General features: G+C 39.8%; 1 protein-coding gene and 2 long non-coding RNA genes across 3 annotated transcripts in view; 2 read left to right on the forward strand and 1 right to left on the reverse strand.

Moving 5' to 3' along the window:
- LOC144070934 (uncharacterized) overlaps positions 1 to 6,132 on the forward strand; it is a 33,012-nt gene extending 26,880 nt beyond the window's left edge. Inside the window, exon 5 of the long non-coding RNA XR_013299508.1 lies at positions 6,028 to 6,132. This is a non-coding gene — a long non-coding RNA (uncharacterized LOC144070934). The remainder of the gene's footprint in view (positions 1 to 6,027) is intronic.
- LOC144070940 (uncharacterized) lies at positions 5,139 to 8,390 on the reverse strand. The gene is made up of 3 exons (XR_013299509.1): positions 8,175 to 8,390; positions 6,570 to 6,721; positions 5,139 to 5,197 (listed from the first exon to the last, which is right to left on the reverse strand). It is a non-coding gene; the product is annotated as an uncharacterized LOC144070940 (long non-coding RNA).
- A 296-nt stretch (positions 8,391 to 8,686) lies between these two features.
- On the forward strand, positions 8,687 to 25,572 carry LOC144070929 (fibronectin type III domain-containing protein 4-like). The gene is made up of 7 exons (XM_077595495.1): positions 8,687 to 9,216; positions 18,362 to 18,477; positions 20,515 to 20,616; positions 22,325 to 22,427; positions 22,636 to 22,725; positions 22,800 to 22,966; positions 24,772 to 25,572. Exons 1-7 carry the CDS (start codon positions 9,132 to 9,134, stop codon positions 24,811 to 24,813), a joined length of 705 nt encoding a protein of 234 aa, XP_077451621.1. The 5' UTR covers positions 8,687 to 9,131; the 3' UTR covers positions 24,814 to 25,572.
- The last annotated feature ends 1,703 nt before the right edge of the window (positions 25,573 to 27,275 follow it).

The raw sequence follows: 27,275 nt of genomic DNA on the forward strand, positions 1-27,275 counted from the left end.
TTTTAGGGTACTAAACTCGTGTTACCAAACAGAAAATGCAGTTTCTGTAAAATGCATGAGAATAACAAATGAAAATACGATAAATAAATTAGTATGTTGAATAAGGTGGAAGAAAAGTGGAATTATTTAGAATCAAACATTTGGGCAATAATGTGCAAAATCATTGAATTGTGTGGAATGTTCAACAACCTTTTATGTTATTTAATAAGGGGGAATGATGTTCAAAAGTGTAGAATGATCTGGAATAATGTTCAATAACGTAATTGATTCTTGGCCACTCCTGGGTCACTTACACTGTTGTTATTGGAACACTCCTGGGTCATTTCCTGTTTAAATTTGGAATGATGTTAACAATTTTCAAAAATTGAGGGAAAAAAGTACTCCCAACATTCAAACAGTTACTGTATATAATTTACCTCACAGGATTTATAGAATAGAAAGTCAGTAAAATAATGTGAAACTTTCATATCCTCGCATCTTTATTTCTTTAAGTTTTAAGCTTTTTCTGACACACTTTGCTTTGCAGTATTGATTTCCAGCATCAAACACAACAGCACAACTGAAATTGACATCAATGATATGGACTAAAACCAGCCGGTGGGCACCACATAAGCAATCATCACTGATTCAATTCTAGTCCTGCATGACCCTAAAAAAGTCATGTATTTAGTTAATAATGAATGATTATTCCTTACTAAATATTATCATTTGCAATGAAATGTTGTGGTAGGAAGTCTCAATTTAAAAATCCACTGGCATACATCATTAGAAAACACACACAAAAACAGTCCACTTCAACTATAAAGATGTGAGTTGGCTAAAAATGCTGTACCTATCTTTATGTATAAAATGCAGTGGTATCTGGTTTGCCTGTTGTATTAAAAAGCATTGAAAGAGATTCAATACTCTAATGTAATCTGGCATCTTTTGTGTTGAGTTTATATTCCCGTTGGCCACAGTCAGAGCACTCTAGTGCACAATAAAGCCTCGCTCTAAAAGCATCCCTTATACCTCCGATGGCCCGCCAACACAAACCCCAGCTTCCTAATGGAAAATAGTGCCTGACCCTCTTTCCTGTAACACGTAATGGGTCGGTCCACTTTGCCTGCTGGCAAAAAAAACAATGATCTATTCAAACTTCTCTCTCTTTGAATGTGTCGGGGCTTTTTGTGTTTGTTTGTTTTATCTCTAGGTCCTGCAGCTCTGTCTTCATACTTTGCTGGAGTAAAGAAACATTTTGACTTGTAAAAGGCAGCTGTGTGCGGCCCGGTGGAAAAGTGGTTAGCACGTTGGCCTCAGTCCTGAGATCGAGGGTTGAATCCCAGGCTCAGACCTTCCTGTCTGGAATTTGAATGTTCTCCCTGGGTTTATGTGGGGTTTCTCCTTGTGCCCTGCGATTGACTCATAACCAATTCAGTGTGTCCCCTGCCTGATGACAGTAGTTAGCTGGGATCGGCTCCAGCACCCCCTGTGACCCTTGTGGGGATAAGCAGATAATGAAAGAATAAAAAAGGCAGCAGCATTTTATGTGTGTTTGTATGGGATGCATTTATCTGTGTTTGCAGTGTTTTTATTGAATAGCAAACCACAAGTTATATATTTTATGCAATACAGGCTTAATTCTGTGAGTGATCACTCTTATCCACCACTTAGAATAATAGTTTTTTTTTTTAATTTACCTATCAAGAAGGCTTGGCTCGGTGAATAATAGTTGTTATTGTTATATATATTGGCTGGGTGTGTTACTATCTGTTGCAAATCTTGATCTCATTTTCTGAACCGCTTTATCCTCATTAGGCTTGTGGGGGGTGCTGGAGCCTAACCCAGTTGACTCCAGAGAGAGGCGGGGGACATGCTGAATCGGTGGCCAGCCGATCCCAGGGGACAAGGAGACCGACAACCATGCACACACACACACCCATACCTAGGGGCAATTGAATGACAATCAGCCTACCATGCATGTATTTGGAATGTGGGCCCAGGGAGAACATGTAAACTCCACACAGGTGGACCGACATGGACTTGAACCCGGGACCCTAGAGCTGTGAGGCCGACGCGCTACCCACTCGCGCCCCTGTTGTAAATCCACTTGCTTTAATGTGAAGGCTCAATTCCAAACTAATGTATCTACAAAGAAAAGAGAATAGATGTAGACTCCATCGCATGATTACCTTGATGGCACCACAGGACATAGCACAGCTCTTGAGTCATAATAAATGCAGCATGAGCAAAATCTATTTTAATCAACACAGCACATTGACACGTGGGCCCTCCTGGAACAATCCCAATGGGATTTAGTCCCCAGCCATGGGATGAGATCTGACACGCTAAGATACATGCAGCGGGGAAATCAGATGATGATGATGATGATGTTTAGAAGGGCACCCTTATGATGAACTATAGCCATATGAGCTAGGGGATTATGGGTATGACCGTGCACTACGGGGTCAGAAGTATAGGAACGCATAGTGTACTCACTAGTAAATGAAAGTACAACTGGTTAAAAAGACAAACAGACAACTGGTGCATTGCAGTGGTGGAGCAAACCATTTCCTTAGCTTGTCCAAAGCGTGCTGTGATAGAAATTGGACCTGACCATGCCAGAGGCTGGAGATGAGACACACTGGCATGCACGCGCACGCACAAACACACACTAAGAGGAACATCATAAAGCTCAGAAGGACAGCTTTTGACGTTAGCAAACTTGGAGGGCCTGCAGTGCAGAAACCCAAGCGATAACCTCAGGTGCTTCAAGTGGCTGCAAAGTCGGCAGAACCAGTTCGAGATGCTGCGGATGACTGGGTGCTTACATGGTAAACATTTATGAGCTGGAACACGAGAGAATAAGGTACCTACATTTAGCAATGCTTGGGTGTTTTATACAAATGTTGTGGGTGCTTAAGAAATTCAAACAAAACAGAATAATATCTACTTTTTGAAGGGATTCTTTGAGGAAAGCAACTCATATTAATACAAAAAGTGGGTTCGCGGGATTTAGCGGCCTCAAGTGTTGAGGTTGCAAACTGCCACGAAAAGTTGTCACCTGTGTGGCCACGCAGCTTTAACCAAACTGCTTTGACAAAATTAGCAGTGCCTATCGCAGTTTATTTGAATTTGTAAAACTGACCTTCTCTCACCGAGATTTTTTTACATCCATCCAAAGAAATGGAAGTGAAATATTCTTCAAGCTCCTTGTAACTGAGCATGGCTGACCAGTATGCAAGATAATCATTCAGATCACATCCTCAGCATCCCCTTACACCAGCCCACCCCATCACGGCTCTGCCTTCTAGCTGGAGCTGCCATTGTGGCACAACCAGTTGCTTTGACAAAGGACACAAGTTCCCCTGGGTGTCAGAATGGCTAAAGCCTTCATGCTTTCAATTGACTGAAAGTGTGTGTGTGTGCGTGCGGCCATCTGTGTGTGTGTAAAGGAGATAAAGTGGGGGGTCTATTCTGCAGTATTTAGTGGCTGAATTTACATGACAAAGTTATTTTCTATTGCTTCTAGTTCTAGACTGCATGTTTGATACGCATGCATTAAGTGGTCACATTTTGCAATGCTCAACTCATGGTAGGGGGGGCCTTGGCCATGAATTACTATGTTTCTTGTGTATGCAAATACATAGTAATAGGATGGACATGTTTGCACGAAAGATTTGCAGTTATTATAATTGTCTGCGACACTTTTCAATCCTTCATTTTCAACACCGCTAATCTTAGTCAGGGTCCCGGGGTGACGGGGCCTATCCCAGCTGTCTTCGGACTACACCCTAAACCAGTGGCGGGTCGTCAGGGTCTTCAAGGCCTTCTCTGCTGGCCTAAGAAATATCTGAATTGTATATTATATTTTGTCCATGAATACTATTAAATAATTCCAAATTGTCTGTTAGCTTCCTTTCATTGCTTTTCCCCCTGGTTGCACTGCTTCCAGATGTGTGTTTTCATATTGAAGCATTTAACCAATCACATTTCAGCCATTATTTGTTGCCAGGGTCAGAAATCTGCTTCAAGGCCTTCACAATCAGTTATGCAGGCTCTGCTGCATTAAACAAGCGTCGGTAAGACTGTTGCTTTAACCAATCAGATTTCGAGTTGGCAATACCACAATACCTTGTCGCAGGCGTAGGGATACGTCATTGCCTTCTCGCAGGCGTAGGGATACGTCATTGCTTTCTCGCAGGCGTAGGGATACGTCATTGCCTTCTCGCAGGCGTAGGGATACGTCATTGCTTTCTCGCAGGCATAGGGATACGTCATTGCCTTTTCGCAGACGTAGGGATACGTCATCGCTTTCACCAACTATGATTGGCTAGTGATTAGCCAGAGCTACCAAACTGTATCTGGAGTGAGCTGCACAAGCAAATATATTGTTGTGTTGATTCAAAGCCATTTTCAAGACAGACTTTTCAAGAAAAAAAGCTGGACATCATTAAGAAAGGTCAGACAACTCCAAAGCAAGCAACCGGGAACGAACATTTTCAGCACTAAATCGAATAAAAAAGGATGCCAGAAATACGACAGGACAGGCTCGACTTTCAGCATTAGCTTCGATGGCAATAGAAAAGAAGGAAGAAAGAAAGGAGGATGGATATTGTGTACAATTAAAAAGGATTTTTGGTGAGCAAAATATGGCTATATTCCTAAATAATAATTCAATTGTATGAGGTTATTATTGATTATTTGTTTTATGTGTCGCAGCTGTAGCTGCAGTAGAGGTTTTATAGCCACAAAATAGTTTTTTAGGGTTGGATTGATTCGCTGAAGGCGTCGCTAGAAAATGCACGGACCGCCGCTGCCCTAAACTGGTTGTAGGGCACACACAGACAGAAAACCATTCAAACTCACAATCACACCGACACTGAGGGGGAATCAATCCCACTCTGCCTGCATCAAAGTCAGGCAAACTAACCGCTTCAGTATACACCGTTAGATGGCACTATACGTATTAATATTGATATCATCATAATATTATTAATAAATACCAGGCTGCAATGATATATTAAAAAGCTCCTGAAACTCTCTGGTTCTATACAAGGTCGACATGCAAAGTTTTGTCGGAAATACTTATTTTCCTCATTAAAAAAAACACTAACGTTTTTTTATGGATGGGAAATCAATGTTCTTACCATACTGTGGCCTATTGTGGATTTGTTGGTGATAGGTGTGCCGAGAAGAGCCATTGTCCAATCAGCAGCTGAAACAAGGTCAATTGGATGTTTTCCAGGTTCATTTGTGTAAAAAAAACGGCAGATATATGGAACAATCAATCGAGCATGCCAGGTTAGTTTAATAGAGTATGGTTTAATGATCTTGTGACTAGCTATTTCAGATTTTTTTGTAGGGGGACACATGTTTATTACTAGTTGGCAATATTATGTTCTATAAATAAATTTAATGGTGTACAGTAAAACAGTATTTGTATATGCACATTCAAAATTATCTTTTGAAAACAGCAACTTTGAAAACAGCAACTTTGAAACTCAGCGACAGCAAGAATTGTGTGCAGGTGTGTTTATAACTAGTGGAAAAATAGCCATCAAAACGTACACTCCTGCCATTCTATCAGCACGTACCCAATATTAAAACTAGGTTATCTCTGTTCAGATGTAAACTAGCCTAGATTTGAGATTAGTCATGGTGCTTCGTGCATGTGTGTGACGACTTGACGATGGATGGCCGCTTACTAAAAGTGACTTTCCTCACGGCCACAGCACACGGCAGCACAGCACCATATGTGGAGTTACTCACTTAGTTCATGCATGACTGCCTCTTCTAATTAGCAGAGAATAAAACAAATCAAATTAGCCCTCATAATTTCAAGATCCCTCTCAGCCCCTTGAGGAAAATTACATTTTCGGGCATGCGCCTAAATATGTGGAATAAACGAACATGGGTAGTAACATGTCATTTGAGGTGCATGCATTTAATAAGATTTTCATAATGCAGATGTCATGCCAGGCTATTTTTACTCATAATTCTCCACAATGTTTTAATCTGCATGCATTTTGGGTTATAACACACCAGGAACCAGTCAGCTGTGAGGAATTAAAACCAGCCCGGAAGCTCAGCACCTACTTTGTTTTTTTGTTTTTTAACAGGGATGTTGTTTTTTTTATGACTGACCTAACGCATCTTAATATTCAGTAAATATTCCAGGAGTGGAGTGAGAGTAAAGATTTACATAAATAGAAAGATTCATAAAATACCTTTTTTGCAGAGGTGTTGACTGTACAAAAGTGCAATAAATAATGAGTGGCTTTTTTGAGACAAATGTATTTTTTTGCCTTTTTTAAGCAATACTTGGGGTCGATTGGAGTTAGTTTTTTTGTATTATTTATTTATGTATTATTGATTAGGCCCCCAGTTAATTGCAGTGCTCATAGGCAAGAAACCATTCAAATGCTCCCTTATCGGAATTCAGATGTAACTGAGGTATACCTTCTTTTATTGTGCCGGGAACCCTGACCACCACAATTCTTTTTATGTTGTCTGATGTTCATCTTTTTTGTCATGCAGGCTATAAATATATGGAGAGATCTCAACGTGAATATAAAATATGTAACCACCTGAATTAAGTAGCCCCTTTTCACTGGGTCTGCACTGCATGAGGGTACTGTAGTGTATCTAGAGGAAGACGCGTTCTGAAGTTTCTTGACTCAGACAGGGAGCTTTTGCATCGCCAAAGGTCACATGAGCTTCTGCTGGATCCTGACGCCCCCTGCCGGAAAATATTGGTCAACAGCAATCCCAGTTTAGAAGTACTATTATTACGAATTCTAAATGGCTCACTAGGACTTTGGGGATTTTCTCTCTGTATGAGTGTCTTTGTATAAAATTTATTCTTAATGTAGTATCTAAAAGCAGAGGCAATCTTGGCCAATTTTGCTTTCTGGCCAGACAAGACTCTCACCCCAACCCCAACACATATATCCCACCCTCAACGTAAGAGTATATCATATTATTCATGTAATTTATGTTTACCAAATACACGCCAACATACAAAGGTGGATATTCTTTTATTTATTATATTATTTGGAAAAAAGCACCCCCACACTAAAAAGAGTCGAAAAAATGCCAACATTTAAACACCTATGTAGTATGTGAAAATTAAAATAACAATCTGATTTCATCTGCCTGATGGTGTAGTCTGTAGTGGTTCACTTACCTCTCTTCAGTGCACACAGTCGTGGGGTCAATTCCTGCTGGTGGCAGTATGATTGTGAGTGTGACTGGTCATCTGTCTCTCTGTGTGCCCTACGGCTAACTGGCGACCAGTCTAGGGTGGTCTGCTTTGCGAGCAAGATCAGCTGGGATAGGCTCCAGAATGAATCTAAATTCAGTGTTGAGACTGTAGCAGATGTTTAAATGTGTATTTGGCATTAAGTTACTTACTAAATGTAACTTTTCTGGCTTTATGTGATGTGAAATCATTTTCAAAAACCACAACTTTTGTTACAGTAAGAAAAAAAGGTACCCATTTTAGACTGGAAACGGTCACACTTTACAAGAGAGGCAATGTCCCCTTGGTAAACTCTGCTGCACAGCAGACTCATTTGATATTGAAATGAGGAATAATGGTCTGGAGGACTGGCAATATAATTGGGATCAATGTTTCCTCTAATTTTTTGTTTGTTTGGGCAGAAAGACAACCACCCTGAACACATTGAGTAACATCATCATTGCTCGCTATGGGCACACACCAGTATCACACCTACCATAAGCAGGTGCATGTCTAATACACATAAATGATTTAGTAATAATAAAATGTAATGATTAATATCTATGAATGGGCGGCTCGGCGGATGAGTGGTTCGTGCGTCGACCTCACAGCTAATAAATAAATTTTTAAAAAATGGGATTTTATTTTGTGTGCTCCATATGATTTGCTGTGCGCAGAGAAGACGAGAGTAGTGCGCAATTGCGCACGCGGGCAGCTTAGAGGGAACATTGATTGGGATTGGTTTTTTTGGGGAGGGGGGGTGACTACTGTGCACCCCCAAATAGACTGCACCCTGGGTGGTTACCCCCATTGCCTTTAGCAACAACTGGCCCTTTCTAAAAGTTACCAACTTGTTCTTTGGAAAGTGAGGATAAGACACTTCTTTCAGATGTCAACATTCAAATTCCAATGAGAATGTGCCATTAAGTGTGACTTTAAAGTCAAGACTCACCTACTGTGTGTCCCTCAGTGAGCGATCTTGCAACAAATCAATCCCACGGATGCCATTTTGCAGCAGACCTGCAGTTGTGGGCAAACAAGATTTGAACGCAAACGCCTCCAGCGGGGGAACCTTCCTAAAGGCATCCTTCTTGCACGTGACACATCCACCTGCAGTCTTGTGGGAGTCACACTGTGCCATCATCAATTATTCATGTCTTACATCTTTATCACTACGTTGTCTTCTCGCAAATCGTCTGCCATTCACTGAGATGGGAGGGAAAAAGAGACAGGCTTTAAACTCTTTTATTTTTTGCTTCATAAATTCATTCCTAGAATCAGTGACATAATTTATTTTAAAATACATCTTTACATTTAAGTTTAGCAAGAGTGAATGAAATTTAAAACACAATGGTGTGGGTCGTCGATGTCATCATATGCAGCACACACGTGCGCGTGCCCACCCCTCATCCATCCAAGGTACCCTCCCTTCTTTCCTCCTTTCCTAGAACTATCAGATGCAGTGCAGCTATGGGCTGGAAGCATCTCTGTCTTTGCCCTAAAAGAAATCCGGAGCTCCTCTAGCTCTTTCATTTATTTATCAATCCATATTTTGCTCTTAACAACCGTATTTGTCGCGCAGCGCTGGACGGAAGCGGAGCTCCAACTACCTGTTAGCACCAAAAAAAAGAAAAAGAAACAGAGGAAATGTGAGCGCACACTCGCTGATGGACAGTGTGAGAGTGGAGGGGGAAGAAACAGTATAGAAAGAAAAGCTGCACCGCATTTTTCCAAGCTACTCCCTTTTTGGCTATTTTGATTTTTCTCCTTTTTTTCTGAGAGCTGAGAAGATGTCGGGTATCCTGTGGTGACCTTGAGAACAAAACATACCGTCAGTCTTACTGAAAGGTGGAGGTGGAAGAAGGTGCGCGCCGTAAAGCCAAACGTGTGCGCGCACTCCCAGCAGGTGATGACTGCGTTTTCTCACCTGGACGCCAGGCTGCTCCTGCCAATGATGATACTGATGATGATGGGATGCTTGATGGTGGGCGGAAGTAAGTTTTTAAATGATGCCAGTATTCTGTCATAGTGTGTCATTAGTGAGTGGCATAAATATTCAGATAATAATCAGAAAGAGGCATTTAAAGCAACGTACAATGGCAGTAAGGAGTCGAGATTCGGAGACTGGGACTATGACTTTATTCGTTGTCATGGCTTTTTATAATTTTATTTCCGGAGTCATTCATTCAGCATATTACTTTTGATTTCTTTAGCAGTTGGCAAAGTATTGACTGATATTATTATTATTTTTATTTCTCAGATTAAGTTATGTGGGACCGACAGATAAGTGGTTAGCGCATCAGCCTCACAGTTCTGGTGTCGATGGTTCGATCCCAGGTCAGTCCTCATTGTGTGAGGTTTGCATGTTCTCCCCAGGCTTGTGTGGGTTTTCTCTGGGTACTCCGGTTTTCTCCCACATCCCCAAAACATGCAGCATAGGCTGGTTGAACACTCAAAATCCCCCCTAAATATGAACGAGAGCATGAATGGTTGTCTGCCTCCTTGTTCCCTGCAATTGGTGGACCACCAATTCAGGGTGTCACCCGCTTGGTGCCCATAGTTAACCGGGACATGCTCCAGCACCTGGCCCGGGACCTTTGTGAGGATAAACGGTTCAGAAAATGAATGAAAGCTCAGCCGATCACAGGGCATGAGGAGACAAAAAAACATTCATACTTACACTCATGTCTAGGAGCAATTTAGAGTGTCCAATCAGTCCACCATGCATGTTTTTTGGAATGTGGGAGGAAACCAGAGTACCCATAGAAAACCCACACAGGCCCAGGGAGAACATGCAAACTCCACATAGGTGGACCGACCTGGAATCGAACCCAGTACCCCAGAGCTGTGAAGCCGACGCGCTAACCCCTCAGACGCCGGGCCACTTTTCACTTATTATTATTATTTAGTAAACAAAAATAGTAACTTGGAATTAAAATAAAATGACTACTTTAACTATCTAAAGCAATATTTGTGGAAGAAAAAACAAAAACAAGCAACAACGTTCTGGCGTCCACATCCGTGGATAGGACATGTTGGTCTTAAATCGACTACAAGATTAACATTTCCTATAGTACAAGTATAGCCTACAGGACCCAAAATGTGATATTCATGTGTATGGATGTCAGGTCTCAAAATATACTCTACATACAGTGTATTTTAAATGTGATCAATATTTTTTCATTTTTTTTAAATATTTTATTAATGTATACATTGAAAAATGTTAATAAAAACAAAATTACTTATATTAAAATGAATAAAAACAGAAATACACTTTGATTATGATATTATTTAGAATTTTGAGTGTACATCCCCTCTAAAATACTCTTTGTCTACTTCTCATACAGAAATCAGTGCAGGGTTTTTTTTTTAGGAGTAGGTGCAAATTTTTAAATTCATGGGTGCTTGATAACCTCTAAAACTGGTGAATACACATTAGTAAAGGTAAACAACAAGGTAGACAAGATAAATTTACCCATAACAGTGTGCTCCCCAGACTTATCTTCTGGTTTATGTCCGGCAAGGATTCAGTGATCTAATAAACACTCTCACAACATTTGGAAGCGGTTTATCACTCACTGCAGTTTTATTAGTGGAGCTTCATTGTTTTGTTGAACAACATTTACCGTGTGTAAACGTGTCGTAGTAGTTAATCATTCAAAAAGTGGTGTTCTCTTCACATAGAAATATTAGATAGATATGTAAAAAAAATGATACGCACCACTCAACAAGTGGTGTTTTTGTCCTATAAAAATGAAGACAAAAAAAAGACTCACATGATGTTCAAAACCCAACATTAATGTGCCTTTTACTTTTGAATTTAAATGGGGGTGTGTAGAGATATTTGGCTAAATGATGAAAGAGGCGAGTACTGCTTGAAATCCAGCATCAAACTCCACTTTTTGGGGGCACGTGGATACTTTTACACCACCATACTTCAACTGGAAAACAGTTGCTGTAAAGCTGCCAAAACGGCAATCGATTATCCACCAAGGGGTATTCCAAAGCAATATCTCTTGTTGACTGCCTCTCTGGCCTTTTTAATTAGCTGCAATGCATATCTACAGGTGTTTAATTCCTTCAGTCAGCCCTCCACTTGCTCAAGCTTAGTTCAAGCAAAGCACCCGTGGCAGATGAGCCCATCAATGAAGAAGAAGGAGGCTAATCTGCCTTTACCACTCTCCATATTGATTGGGCAGAGGAAGCACTTTCAGGTTGCTCGATTTCACCCACTTTGCTCCAATCATGTGACTTCAGGTGAAAGAGAAACGACATCTCCAGTCAGTCACAGGACCCATGGTGCATAGGCACTGACAGTTCATGAGATATCTTATGACGGCTAATGTGAAAGTTGGAAAAAGATTGAATAGCAGGAAAACATTTTTCTTGTGCAGTAATTTTTGCAGACTCCCCGCTTTGAATCCTGCAGTTTACAGTCCAGTGTGGCTAATATCACATAATACAGTATGGATACCTCCCGTTTATAGTCCAGTGTGCCCTGTAGTATAAAAATTGCAGTATTTTTTTTTCCTCCACATTTTAAGAAGAGACATTTTTTTCTGGAGATAATACTATCCACCCACCCATTTTAACAGTGCACATCCTTGCTTGCTCACACCTCATATCGTGGAAACTGAATTGGTTTTCAGTCAGTCACAAGGCACACTCAAAGACATAAAAACATTTACATACCTCACATCTATGCCACATCTGAGTGGGAATTGTTCCATACCGGCTGGTTGCAGCCACAATTTTTATGTTCATAGCACCCACGTCGAATGTTTAAATATCCATATAAGACACAGGCTGCTTAGGAAGTGTCGTATTGGTAGTTTCAAAACCTCAATTTTAGAAATGTCATGAAATGGTATATAGACTTACACTTGTAGAGTGCCTTTCTATCTTCAAGGTGCTCAAAGCACTTTGACACTAATGTCCTCATTTACATAGTGATGATACAGCATCAGTAAAAATGTGGGGTTTGTCCTAAAGGATATTTGGACAAGGGCAATCAAGGTAACGAATCAAACCCATAACCTCCGTTGTTGAAAGACCACACCGCCAAGCATTTATCATACTACTCAACCTATCCCTTCATGCACACACATGCACATCTAGACATTGAGTGGTCTTTTTAGTCAGGTGTGGCTTTTTGGGATTTTAACAGTGGCGGGCCGTCAGGGCCTTCAAGGCCTTCTCTGCTGGCCTAAGAAATATCTGAATCAAATTATATTTTGTCCATCAATACTTATTATTCCAAATGGTCTGTTAGCTTCCTTTCATTGCTTTTCCCCCTGGTTGCACTGCTTCCAGATGTGTGTTTTCATATTGAAGCATTTAACCAATCACATTTCAGCCATTATTTGTTGCCAGATCAGATCTGCCTCAAAGCCTTCACAATCAGTTCTGCGGGCTCTGCTGCATTAAACTAGACTGTTGCTTTTAACCAATCAGATTTCGAGTTGGCAACCCCACAATGCTTTTTCATACGCATTAGCATTTTGCTGGCTGGGACACGTCATTGCTTTCACCAACTATGATTGGCTAGTAGGCGGCAGCAGCCAGAGATCGCAAACTCCACCCACAATGGCCGACAGTGGCAAAAACAAATGGATTCTGTTGCAGATTTCTCTCACAAAGCTATTTTCCAGACTGACTTTTCCAGAAAAAAATGGACATCATTAAGAAAGGGCGGTCAACTCCGAAGCTAGCAACTGTTACAGCCGGGAAAATGGTGTGTGCGCGCCACTTTCAGTGTGCTAACTTAGCTGCACCATCAAATATATTGTTGTGTTGATTTAAAGCCATTTTCAAAACGGACTATGCCGGACATATGACAGGACATGCTCAACTTTCATCATTAGCTTCGATGGCGATAGGAAAGAAGGAAGAAAGAAAGGAGGATGGATATTGTGTACAGTTAAAAAGAATTTTTGGTGAGTAAAATATGGCTATATTCCTAAATAATATTTCAATTGTGGGCCCGGTTCTGATATCTGAAAAGCTCCAATGTTTGTATTTAAGCTCCAGTGTTTGTATTTAATCACTAAATGCTGCTAGGAAGTGGATTTTACCTAATTTTAGTGCATTTTTTGTCATTTCACATATGGACGTATCGACGTTCATCGCTGTCTTTTTACCGGGGAAATGATACTCCGGGCCCGGTTCTGATGTCTAAAAAGCTCCAGCATTTGTATTTAATCAATAAATGCTGTTTTCGGCTGGATTTTACCCCATTTTCGGGCAATGTTTGCCCGTACGCCATTGACGTTCATCGCTGTCTTTTCCCGGGCCTGGTTTTAATGTCTAAAAAGCTTCAGTATTTGTATTTAATCATGAAATGCTGCTAGGAAGTGGATTTTACCCCATTTTTGTACATTGATTTATTGATTATTTTTTATGTGTCGCAGCTCTAGCTGCAGTAGAGGTTTTATAGCCATAAAATAGTTTTTGAGGGTTGGATTGATACGTTGAAGGCGCTACGAGAAAATGCACCGACCGCCACTGGATTTTAATATGTCTGCTATTTGGTGTGAACATCCCATGACACAATGTAGAGACCTTCAGTGTATCGTCCAGTGCGTCTTATATGGATAAAGAGAATTTTCTTGTTTAAAAAAAATGGTGGGTGCGGCTTATAATCTTACCTTGCGGTAAACAACATTCAATTTCATTGAATGACACCGGAGTACTAAATGAACAATTGTTTTATTATTGGTGGTAATAGTTTCTGGTGGCAAAGGATGGCACAGCGTCATCTTGACAGGCATTTCCACTGAGATTTGCAGCACAGATTTAGCAAATGGACCTGTTGGTAAACAAAACGTGTCACCTCAGCAGTTGCTGTGATGCAAAGAAACATTGGAAATGATCCCCAACTTCCTGTCAGCCGTCAAGTGGTTCATAAAAATCCAATCTCATCTCCTGATATACAGTATCTACATCAGCATGCGCAAATTTCATTGTCTTTACGGCAGGCGCCGCATGGTCATTTATCCTTCACGGAGAGCCATTAGCCAGATGAGGCTGTCCCAGTAGATCAGCAAACTGTTTGTTCCCCGTGATTTAGCATCTGGCCTCGGATCATGGACCCCATGATAAACACTAATAAGTAAACATACATCAAAAAGCTCATATTTGATTTTAGCAGCAGGAGAAAAAAGGCTGAAAGGAGCAAAATGTTGCTTTGCTGAATTTGTCGTAACTGCTTTACAAATTAGGTAGGGGCATAGATTGTAAATTTGCAGCTGTGGCCTCCAAAATTAAAAATGGAGAAGGTGCGACATGTGTGCTTTTGTCCTCCACTAGTTTTTTTTAATATAATTTTATCAATCAATACATGTGTTTTCTCCTCAACAGGCTTTCTATCGCTTGTTTTTTTTCATGGCTCTCTCTATCATTGATCTCATCCCCCTCCCAGGTCATTCATCTCCCTTAGGCCCAGGCTTCTCTCGCCTCAAAACCGAAATACTGAATGTTCTATCGCTGTCTTTTGATGCTGTGGCTCATTTGTCCTTGTCATGTTTCTGCCAATGTTCAGCCTCCTTATCTTTCATATGTCTCACTTCATCTCACAATGCCCTCACTGAAATTTGACGTCACAACTGAAGTTGATTGGCTTGCTCACTGGAGAGGGATGGAATTTTTCTTTAATCGTGTGCAAGTGAAAGTGCAGTGTGATAAATTTGTCCTCTATTTGCTTCACCGTGACAATGTCTCCTGACGCACAGGCAAAATCTGCATCCCCACCATGTCAAGAAATGGACCAGAATGTAATGCGGCCATAAAACAGGTTTAGTAGGCAGTAGGAACTGGGAAGAATCCCATTCTCCTGTGGTTTATATTAATGCACCCACACACATCTGGTATATAATCCTCTCAAGGAAGCTCAAAATGTTGGCACTCAGCAACCATGCAGTCTGCTCGAAGGTCTTGTCAAAACTACAGTTAGCACACAAGTTGAACATTCTTATGAAACTAGTAGGGGCAAAGCTTGCAGGGATGGGGTGGACCCCAACAAGTCCCAGTTTGGAGAGGGGTTCTAAATTAGAAGTGTGTGTTTGCCAGATCACCCCATGTGAGCTATGAAAAGAAATACAGTATTTGTATAGAAACATGATACAGATCAAGTATTCCTGATGCACAATCAAGAAAAGATTAACATCTCTAGGGTTTAGCAATGATATATAAGGCCAACCATTAAGCTGAGTCATGATTGTCAAATACATTTTCCAGAATTGACATCTAGTTCTTGGTGTAAATATATTGAAATAAAACATGCTGTATGACTGGCTTTACTTTTAGTGTCAAATTTCAATTCATATGGCTCTTAGTGGGATGTGGCCATTATCTCTAATTCCATTCTCAGTAAAATCATCTTTTATCCACTCTAAACCACCAACGCCCTCAGTCACTTAAGCGGACAAAAATAAACTGTCATCAGAGTCTTGGAACATGTAAGTTCATGGAAACGTATATGTAGAGATTCACAGCAAAAAGAAAGGCAAAAATGTGAAAAATAGAACAACACATTTCTAAAACTAGGCACGTATTTTGTTCATCCTTCAGGAGATGAACAACCCGAGATCTTTGACAAGTTGACAACATAGGTCTCTAGGTAGGAATTCAAATAAACCACACAATACACAATGGGCTCAATTTTCCGACTTTTTATTTTCGTGCCAGTGAAAACAACATCCCACACGTTTTGGAATTCGGTAGCCCGGTCTTACATCATTCTTACTTTGTATTGGCGGACCAGCACAGCTGGTCGATTACCAGGAAGGCGCACTGCAAATGATACTTTTATTAAAAAAAACACATTTATACTCATGACCTGGAATAAATTACTATTTCTCTATAGATTCTAATGTGTAAATTAAGTGTTTAGCTGTTGATAGTTGTTATTGTAATAGCCCAGCGGTTTTAGTGTACTAGCTTTTAAAAGCCATTATTGCCTTCTCAGCTATAAAGCGGCGATCTTAGGGACTGGCAGGTGTTAGCAAATCCAAGGTAGTAGTTGCTATCCATGATCATTTACAGTGGGCTAGAACTCTCCATTTGCTCATTAATTTAAATAGTTCAAGTGGGTCATAAACAGATGTGGTTACTTTCCGTGATGCTGAACTGCGTTGAATTTGTGTGGTTTTATTATTAGGAACCATTTAGCCTTTTTTTGTTCTCTTAGGATATTCTTTATGTTCTTGCAAGCCATCCTGATGCGGGCATGTGTTTCTTTTGAAATTATCTTGGGATTTTCTTTATTATGTTTGCATGTGGGTTTTCTCCAAGTACTTCAGTTTACTCCCACATCCCCAAATCAAGCATGGTAGGCTGGTTAAATACTCTAAATTGCCCCTAGGTATGAGTGTGGCCATGAATGCCTGTCCATCTCCTTGTGCCCTGAGATTGACTGGCAAACAATTCAGGGTGTCCCCCACCGGCTGCCCATACTTGCCTGGGATAAGCTACAACAAAAACCCCTCACCCGTGGCCCGTATGAGGATGAGCGGTACAGAAAATGAATGAATGATCTTTGTTGATTTATTACAGGCTTTAAAATCAGCAGCTTGAGAACGAAAGATACATCCTTGGTTGTTACGTACGGGGATGGAGGACCCCAAAGCAGGCGAGGGTGCAAGCCTGGTTCTTTCAAATATTTATTTCGATCGTCCGCGAGGCGGGCGAGCACAAGAGGGGACGGGGCCGTAGCGGGAAGGTCGGTTGCCATGGAGTCCGTGTGGCGTGTACAGGTTCGAAGGCGCAGTCGTTGTCCGTGGTCCGTGATCTGTGGTCGTTGTCCGTGGTGCGTGATCCGTGGCCGTTGTCCGTGGTCCGTGATCCATGGTCGTGGGGGCAGAGCATGGTCGGAATCCTGGGTGCAAACAAGAGGTCGAATATCAGTAAGACAGGCAAGGAAAACCACGAGAGGGTACCTCACAGTAATCTGTTTAGACAATCCAGCAGCATGGTCATGTTCCTGGTGGCTTTAAATACTCCTTGTAGACTAATGACTCACACCTGGCAGCACTCGAGTCATTAGGGGCTGGACCTGTGACAGGGTGACAGGCGCAAACAGCCACCAGTCTAGTCTGGGGCCTGACATTGGTATCCTCTTTTCTTCATTCAATGGGAACTCTTAAATCACACACGTAAAAAAAAACATGAATGAAATATTGCAGTTGATTGTTCTTGATAAGTAATAAAAAGAAGAGTTTGTAAGTTAAATGTCAGACTTTGACAGGAGTTTATTAATATCAATATCTGTGAAAGGAAATAGGGCTTCCACAGACCTATATTACATGTTTTTTTAATAAATCAATCAATCAAAGAGAGGAGGCATGTTTGACGAATTACTGTTCCTTTCCCAAAATGTAAAATCAAGACCCCCAAAATTCAGAATTAAAATTCTATACTTAACCTTTTTGGGTCCTCATCTTGGTGCTTATTGGCTCCCATCGACAATGCTAGACATCCAATCCATTTTTGACTGGGAAGGGCTGGCACCAATCCTCCCAGTCAAAATGGATTGAATTGAATTGAATGCCTTTATTTTCATTACACAAGTACAATCAGATTTAAAGCTTCGCCATAAAGTACACACATAAATAAGTAGTCATAAAAGATTTATATATAATAAAAATGAAGTGAGGTAAAATATAAGTTACTAAAGTGGTTAGCAGCCCATGAGGTAGCTACAGTGTTTTAGTGCAAGTATCAAAGTGCAAGATGATAATTTGCAGTGGTAAGAATGAAGTCTGAAAATATTCTTTATTGATATGCATCTGGGATTGTTATGGCATGTTACGTATATTTCAGTGTCAGCACTTAATTGAGTTTAGATTAGATCCTCGGTGCAAAACTCGAGTTGAGTATGGTGACGCCTCTTGGGAAGAAACTGTCCTTGAGTCTGTTTGTTTTGGCTGATATGGTCCTATTTGTTTCCCAAAGTGTTAATAATATAGCTCATATGACCCAAAATGTGGTCTATGTGAGTGAACGACACACATAGTAAAATTATTTTACTTATTTATTTTACCCAAAAATGGTCTCTGTCCTTGTCGGGTGGATTTTTATCTGTTAAAACATCTATGCAATACTTTTCTAATATTGTGTACTTTTGTGTTACTATGGCAACAGCCGCACCAGCTGCCCCTGTGAATGTGTCAGTGACCCAGCTGAGGGCTCATTCAGCCAGGATCACTTGGAACATTCCTTTGGGAGACAATGTGATTGGATACGCCATCTCACAGCAGGTAAAGTACGCTGTTTTCTACAAATATTTTACTTTTCGGGTGGTAGTCAGTGTGGAACTGGCACAGAGCTAATGATGGATTAAAAAAATAATAATAATAGTAAAAAATAATTGGTGTCCTGCCGTTGAGTGCTCCCATACTCAACAAGCTTCAAGATAATTGTTGTCGTATCATCGTTAATCTGAATCGCTTCCTAATTGAAATCACCTTTGTGTGTTTTTATTTCTGACTACTTCAAGGTCATTAACAAACAGCATCGCAAAAAAAACTCGAAAACACTGCATTAGATGCACCTTTATTATTTAAAAAAAATATTAGGAAAGAGCTACCAAAGAGAAGTAACAATGTAGATTTTCAGAAGGCTGCACTATATAAACAGGCGCTAAAAATAACAGTTGACACGCTCCATGTAATTTTTTTAAGGCTGAGGGTGAGAGAGGTTTGTGGCCAGCATGTAAATATTGTTTTTATTTTAGCTGTGAATGTTGAGAAGCAGCATTTCTATTCTGGTGGGACCATACTTTAAAAAAAGAAAATGAGTGGACAGTTTGCTGAATTTAGGGTGTTTGTATATATGTATGTGTATGTATATATATATATATATATATATATATATATATATATATATATATATATATATATGTGTGTATATATATATATATATATATATATATATGTGTATATATATATATATGTATATATATATATGTATATATATATATATGTATATATATATATATATATGTATGTATATATATATATATATATATATATATATATATATATACACATACATATATATATAGATGTGTATATATGTGTATATACATGTATATATATGTATATATATATGTATGTGTATATATATAAATTGTGTCTGTTCTTATTTGTGCATGTGGTGAAAGCTTTAAATTTCTTGATACTTGTGTAATGACAATAAAAGCATTCAATTCAATTCAATTTAAAAATCTATCAGTCAAAGAATACAAAAGTGGCTGAGCATCTTTTATTTTTCAGGAGAAAAAAACCTGAACATCCCTGTCCTAAACTGACCTTTGAAAAAAATGAATGTTTTAAGCCTTTTACATTTCATATTTTGTCCAACTTACTCCAGTCAGCTTGTCAAGCACCCGCAGTTTGGCATCAGTGACTGACTCCCATCAGTGAAAAGTATTTTGCCAGCCGCATACTCTATCTCATCATGTGATTTGTGTATGAATGATTAAGCGAAAAGGGGGGAATTTGAGGTCCTGTAAAGCGCCCCGACACAGAGTGGTCTAAATAAAGTGCTAATTTCTATTTTAATTGGCCCAAAACAACCTTGTTCATGTTAACATAATCTTAGGAAAGCAGCTGCCATCGCTTAGGAGTCACAAATTGTGAGGTTTCATTAAGAAGATCCTAGTCATCAGGGATGGTTGTGGATTCATTTAAGAAAACACTTTGCCCTTAGTTTTCTTTCCGTGAAACAGCAAAAAAAAAATCAATGTTATGCTCTCACACACTGTAACATGCTGAGTGAGAAGGGCAGGACAGCAAAATCTGCAGACAAAGACTTTTTTCAGGTTCTGCATCCATTTCAAATCCCAAAGCTCCAGCTCTTACAAAGCACAAAATCCATATCGGAGATGCCAAACCTTTCAGTCAGTTTTTGTTTGTTCGGAGATCCCATCAAACTGAGTGATCATTTATCTATCCACAAACTGCAAGTCAAGTCATTGAACTCTGTGCTGCTTTAAAAACGGCATTAAGTACACGGGAAGACCCGTGTGTATTAAATGACATTGAAAAACATGCAGTACAGTTGACCGTTCTTCATTTATTTTATTATTATTATTTTTTGTTATATAATCTTCCATGGCGATTATGCGGTGTATTGAAGTCCGTCCCTGCCTACTCCAATCTGTTTCCTTTTACTTAAAACAATTATTGTGATGCTTGCTGGCCTACAGATAAAACTCCCCCACCCCCTCTGCATTTTCTTTCAGAGGAAAGCAATTTTATGCTGGATTGAATTGATGCGTTTTTCATCCATAGAGGCAAGACGGCTTGATGCAACGCTTCATTCGGGAGGTTAACACATCAAGTCGCTGGTGTGTGCTGTGGGACCTGGATGAGGACACACACTACAGTGTGCAGGTGGAACACACTCACACTCGAATAGCTTTATTCACAAAATGACATTCAACTGATTTTTTTTAATGTTCATCTGTGAACACGTCTCCTGCAAATGTATCATTTAAAGGCTGCTCAGCAGGGAGTGATAATCTTCGATCACATTGGACCTTCCCCAGGTGCAATCACCCTGCAAGAAACATTGAAAAAGATTATTTTATTGTATTATTATTATCAAGGACGAGTTGACAGATAAGCACAAGGACAGGAGAATGCTGAACTCTGTGTTTCACGGTGAAGCTGTCACAGCAGTCATGTTTGAAAGTTATAGCCACATAAAAACTATTCTTAAAACGCATGCATTTTGTTTTGAATGACATAGTTAGGTATAGTTTCAATTAGGAATTGATTTAATCTATTTGCATACTTCCTATTTGTAGCGATTGGTTGTTATGTGTCCCAACCTTTATGTACCACCTGCTGCAAAACTGAGCCAAAAACAACTGACATTCATTCATCCTCTGAATGACTTATCCTCACAAGGGTTCCGAGGGGGTGCTGGAGCCTATCCCTAGCTAATTACGGGCACCAGGCAGGAGAGACCCTGAATCGGTAGCCAGCCAATCGCAGGGCACATGGAGGCCAGCCAGAAATACCATTTCATTCCATTCATTTTGTGTGTTTTTATATCCATGTCAGAACTGGAAGAGTTGTGAAAGAGCATTTGTTACTTTTATTGTCTTGTATAATGACTTCATGCTTGTGTTGTCCGGGCATAAAATGACTTTATTGTCATACGAGTAGATTATTGTGCCACCTGTTTGGCATCTGCTTGACAATCTGCAAATATTGGATTGTTAAAAAGAACAAAAAAATTGCGATCATGAAAGTTAATTCAACTCATTTGACATTAAGTTAATAAAATGAAAAAAACAGAGGCACAATCTGCAAGATAAGCAAAAACCCCTATTATAAATAGTACTATATATATATATATATATATATATATATATATATATATATATATATATACACATATATATATGTATATATGTGTGTGTATATGTATGTATATCATTTTCTGAACCACTTTATCCTCATTAGTGTCACGGGGGGTGCTGGAGCCTATCCCAGCTGACTCCGGGCCAGAGGCGGGGGACACGGTACAAGGAGACCTTCAACCATGCACACTCACACCCATACCTAGGGCCAATTTAGAGTGTCCAATCAGCCTACCATGCATGTTTTTGGAATGTGGGAGGAAACCGGAATACCCGGAGGAAACCCACGCAGGCCCGGGAAGAACATGCAAACTACACACAGATGGACTGACCTGAATTTGAACCCAGTATCCCAGAGCTGTGAGGCCGACGCCCTAACCACTCGCGCCACCAGGGCGCCCAATAGCTTGTCAATATATCTTAAATAAAGTATGAATTCACATATTCTGTACTGACATTGTCAAGGATAGATGTAATTTGAGTGATTGTAAAAAAAAAAAAGCAAAAATTGTGGTTTTCAGTTCGAGGCCCATATTACAACCGTTATGACTTCTGTCTGCCACATAAATTTGTCATCACTTTTACCTTTTCCTTCAAAACACAATAAATTTGGAGTAAATGGCTTATTCTGTTGTTAATGTATTGCCAAATTGTTGTCTGAACTGTCTGACTTTTGACTTCATTACACAAAAATATAATATATAGTTTATATGTATGTCATTGGTGTCTAGGTGCAGTCTGTTGGACTTCATGGAGACAGTCAACCCAGCCAAGTCATCCACTTCAGGACACTGGAAAGAAGCGACCACTACCCGGCAGGAGTACTGGACCACCGTGAGTGAGCTTAGAGCTTTGTGACGCACAGACTAATATTCTTTTTAATTCACCAGCTCCCAATGACGGCACGAGACGTCCAAATCATTTGAGTGGGAGGGCTCAAAGCAAATAATCTTCAAGTCAAAATGGATTGGACTTTTATGGCCATCAAGAGAAACAGTGATTATTTTGCGCAGTTCTTGAGGAATACCACCTTTTTCCTCAGACGAACCTGCTATGGAGGGTTTGGGAATGACGCCTCACATGCAAACCGGCGAGCTGCTCATCATCACCACGGTGCTGCTGTTATGGGCAGGTTGGCGTCCTTTTCCCTCCGTATGCTCGCGTGTGTCACTCAACATGCTTACATGCCACCATCTTGTTTCGTAGCTGTTATCGCCCTATTCTGCCGGCAGTACGACATCATCAAGGATAACGACTCAAACGGCACCCGAGAAAAGGCCAAGAGGCCGTTAGTTCCGGTTGCGTCCTCCTACTACAACGCCTCTCCCACCAGTTCTCCCATCTACCATAACGGTGCCATTAACAGTGGCAGGGTAATTCCTTTTTTCTTGTTATTTTCTTTTTAGTATAAGAGCCATAAACCAGAACAGCCTCTGTGGGTGTCTCGCAGATCTCTTAGCAACTGGAGCTTCTATCATCAGGGCTAAATATAAAACAAGTAGGCAGGAGCAAGAGTATTCAGTTCATTTCTCTCTAAATGCGAGTTGCTAAAGGCATGCAGTATTTTGGGGCATTTTGATGTGATAAACTGGTGCAAAGGAAATTGCATTGCAGGAAAACAAAAGTATTCCTTCTGATATCCAGTGCCGTCGTTTTCGGACTATAAGTTGCACTAGCCAAAAAATACACAATGAAAAGGGGGGAAAAAAACATATATACATGTCGCACTAAAGTATATCAGATTTTTTTCTCCCTTCATCAATTTACACACAATTTACCCCTCAAGACAAACTACCATTGCCTGAATCTGTGCCCTAGCAACAGCAAGGCTTGTTCATCCGTGAACCCTTATTGTATACACACATGTAATCAAGTAAAGACTCTAATTAACTGATTCACCTTCATTGCAAGTGATAGACGGCCAATCCACTGTAACTGACAGTGACCATTCACGGCCAACTCTTCCAGGTGAAATGGATATGTCGACATCTATGGGAGTCATTGAGGTGAAGTATACGAACAAATTGCTAATTTCAAATAATTCATTTTATTTATAGGGCACGTGCATGAGTTGGGGGTACACCTTGGATTGGTCACCACCAAAAGGCACGTGTAGATTAACAACAATTTCACATCACATTCACTCCCTCAGAACTAACTAATAAATGAAACTGGTGTAAGATTTTTTGTACTATCCTGTAGTGCTGCTTAGTGGACACAGAGAGTCATGGCCTCATTTCTTCCTGACTGCACATTTTCATGAAACCTTTATATGTATAGTAGTGTATTTTTATGTGGCAATCACCACAATTAGTTAACATTCTTTTCCAAGCAAATATGTGGGATTGAGTACATTTTTTGTGTGTATATTTAACTTGGGATTTAATGCTTCATTGCAAATAATTTGGGTGAACAGATCCCTAACGTGTCTTTGTGGGGAAAATTTGGGGTTCCAATGCTTACTCTCTTTTTCTTAGTTTAAAGATTATATAATGTGCTAGAGCAATATTTTGTAAAAAGTGTATTTTATAATGGAGTGTACTTGTTAGACCTGTGTTTCATTATCGTACACCATTTAAAAATTCATTTTTCTTCTTGAAGTTGCACTTTAAGAGACAGAATAAGCAACAGAACCCCTGAAGAATAATCAAATTTTGATTCTAAAAGAAAAAAAAATCAGGTTAAAAACTAACTGACCAATAGCTATAGCCATACAAAATATATTGTATTTTGGAACACAGTAATTATAGAATATTTTTGACTATTGGGCTTTTCAGTTACAGTAGTGTCTTGGAAAGTCCGCATGCGCCCAAATATGACTGTGTATGGGGAGAGGGCATAATTCTGGCATTGAGACTATACTATACAGTACTTATTTCAGAACAAGCTCTCCTGTTCATTTTCAGTGAGGCAGAAATTTGAGGTCCCAGCGTGTTGTAATGGTCAAATTTGAATAGGATACAGGCAAAAGTGAGCTCTTCCTTTCTATCGTGAAAGTCAACCAAATGAATTATTCCCCATTTCTGATCAACATACCCTGTATCTGTGGGGACGGTTTTACAGTACTCGTGAAAGTGCATCAGTAGTCTAGTCAGTCCATGAAAATTTCACTGTGAGTGTGAAATGACTTTTTGAACCATGTCCCTGACTCCCACTCATCCTATTTGATCCTCTCTAGCTCCACCGATCCCCCTCCTCTATCAGCATTATACGAGTCTGAGAGCTGTGCGGGGTCCACGGAGGGACGCCGTCAAGGACCTTTCCATGATTTGATCACAACACACTAAGAGACTGAACCAACTTGACTGAGGGCCTATTTTGATGGAGGACATGACATGGGAAAGCAGACACGCAGGCAACCGGGACTCAAAAGCAATTGAAAAATTTCTATCAAGAACTGTGGAAGAAACTTGTTGTGGTCTGAATACTTGGCCCTGCTTTCCATTTCCTGGCTGCCCAAAAGGGACGTTAGGACGACTGGCTAAATTCCTGTTTCTGGTTTTGCTGCTCAAAGACTAACGTGAATGTTGGCCAGCATGACAGGCACATCTGCACATCCCTGTGCTTTTGTTGTTGTTGCTTTTTTTAGGCCTATGTGTGTGTGTGTCTTTGTTAATAAGTGCAGGGCTGTCCTGTTTTGCAAGCCAACTGGAGTTTGTGTGGGGTTTCATTGTTTAGTCAAGAATTGCATATTAGATTACTAACACCAAAATATTAATGCCTTTTCTTCTGAGCACATTTTGTGGTTCTCAAGACCACTTCACAGGATTTAAACAACAAAACGGATCTAAATGCCACGTTAGGGTTGATGATTTTAACGTTTACCACCCATATGGTGTCTTAGGTTGTATGCATTGTGTATCTCTATCACTAACCTAAGTAGTCAAGTCATTCTTACAGAAAAGTAGTGTTAAAAAACAACTTCTAAGCCATTCTTAGAAAAATAAGACATTCACGTTCAAAAAAAGCTTTACCACACGTGACCATACGAACTGAGAAACCACACTAATTGTTCTTTGATTAATTCACCAATTGATGTTAGACCCTCAATTCAAACATTTTAAAAACAAGATTGTTATAAGTCTTCCCCTCTGATTCAATGGTTATTTTTGTCATCATCTTCCTGTGAGAGGAAACCAAACATTTTTTAAAACATCTGCAGATTTGAACCTTTTTCATTAGCAAAGAATGTGTGTAATTAACGATTGCAAATGCCACACACTTTTAACAGTTGATAAAGTGGAATGTGGGACTTTTCCAATATGTACTAAAGCTTTTCCAATAGTAAATTAAATGATGCATTTCCAGAAAAATCCATTGAGAAAATTCCTTCTTCTGATAATAATCCAGAAGAAGCAATTTACTCTTTTTATCAAGCTCAGGAAATAAGAGGATACAGTATTCCCATGATTTTTAGTTGGCAATGAAGATTTGAAATCACAAGGATGGATCATCTGTGTCCACAAATGACAAAAAAACACACCCCTAATTAAGCGCAACAACATATTATTTGTAGGGTTTTTGCTTGATAACATGCCGGGAAAGGTATAAGGATGCAGGTGATGTCTGCTCAGTCTGATGCATTGTTTAATGCATTGATCTATTTCAATAAAAGCGGATTTTGACTTTCTTTTGCACCACATAATTTCGACATAGTAACAGCAGATGTCACCAAAGCTCCGTAATAATTGTCCGTTTCTAAAAGAAACTATACATTGTCTGTTTTTGTGTTTGCATATCAAAGGAGACGGACAATCATGCACTGTCACACCCAGGGGCAATTTAGAGTAGCTCCAGCACCCCCCGCGACCCTAATGAGGATAAAGCGTTTCAGAAAAAGAGGTGAGATGAGATATATATGTGTATATATATATATATATATATATATATATATATATATATATATATATATATAAATACATATTATATATACATACATATATATACATATATATACATATATATATATATATATATATATATATATATATATATATATATATATATATATATATATATATATATATATATATGTTTTATAACCATTAACGCTCACACTCATACCTAGAGGAACTTTAGAGTGTTCAACCAGCCTACGATGCATGTTTATGGGATGCGGGAGGAAAGCAGAGTGCCCGGAGAAAACCCACTCAAGCCCGGGGAGAACATGCAAACTCCCAACACAATGAGTACCGGCCTGGGATCAAACCCTCCACCCTAGAACTGTGAGGCCGTAGCGCTAACCATTCATCCGCCACGCTGCCTATACACACACAGACACACACACACACACACACACACACACACACACACACACACACAATTTTAATACAGAACATTATTAAATGTATGTATTAAAATTGCATGTCTGTTGTATTAATAGCACAAAAATAGTTCAACAACAAAGTTTTTCATATCTACCAATTGCATAGCTAGCGATGCATATTTTCAAAAGAATGCATATTTCTGCTTCATTTGACGAGTGGCAAATGCCAACGTGAGGTCAGAGATTAGAAGGAGATCAGGTACCGCAGGCACTCCTTGACCTTTTGTCTTAAACACAAAATATGTTGCTGCTTTGTTTTGCTTTTGCTTCACCACCGCCTTCAGTTTTCACCTCTCACATAAGATGGAGCACAAAAAACAGGAAGAAGGTAGCTCAAGCGGGGGTGTTTGAGGTAA

Source organism: Stigmatopora argus, chromosome 1, assembly GCF_051989625.1.
Source record: "Stigmatopora argus isolate UIUO_Sarg chromosome 1, RoL_Sarg_1.0, whole genome shotgun sequence".
Lineage (NCBI taxonomy): Eukaryota > Metazoa > Chordata > Actinopteri > Syngnathiformes > Syngnathidae > Stigmatopora > Stigmatopora argus.

Coding starts and splice junctions, on each gene's coding strand:
- LOC144070929 (XM_077595495.1), top strand. CDS start 9,132: ATGACTGCGTTTTCTCACCTGGACGCCAGGCTGCTCCTGCCAATGATG. Junction 9,217..18,361: donor ATGCTTGATGGTGGGCGGAA/GTAAGTTTTTAA, acceptor CTATGGCAACAG/CCGCACCAGCTGCCCCTGTG. Junction 22,967..24,771: donor GTGCCATTAACAGTGGCAGG/GTAATTCCTTTT, acceptor GATCCTCTCTAG/CTCCACCGATCCCCCTCCTC.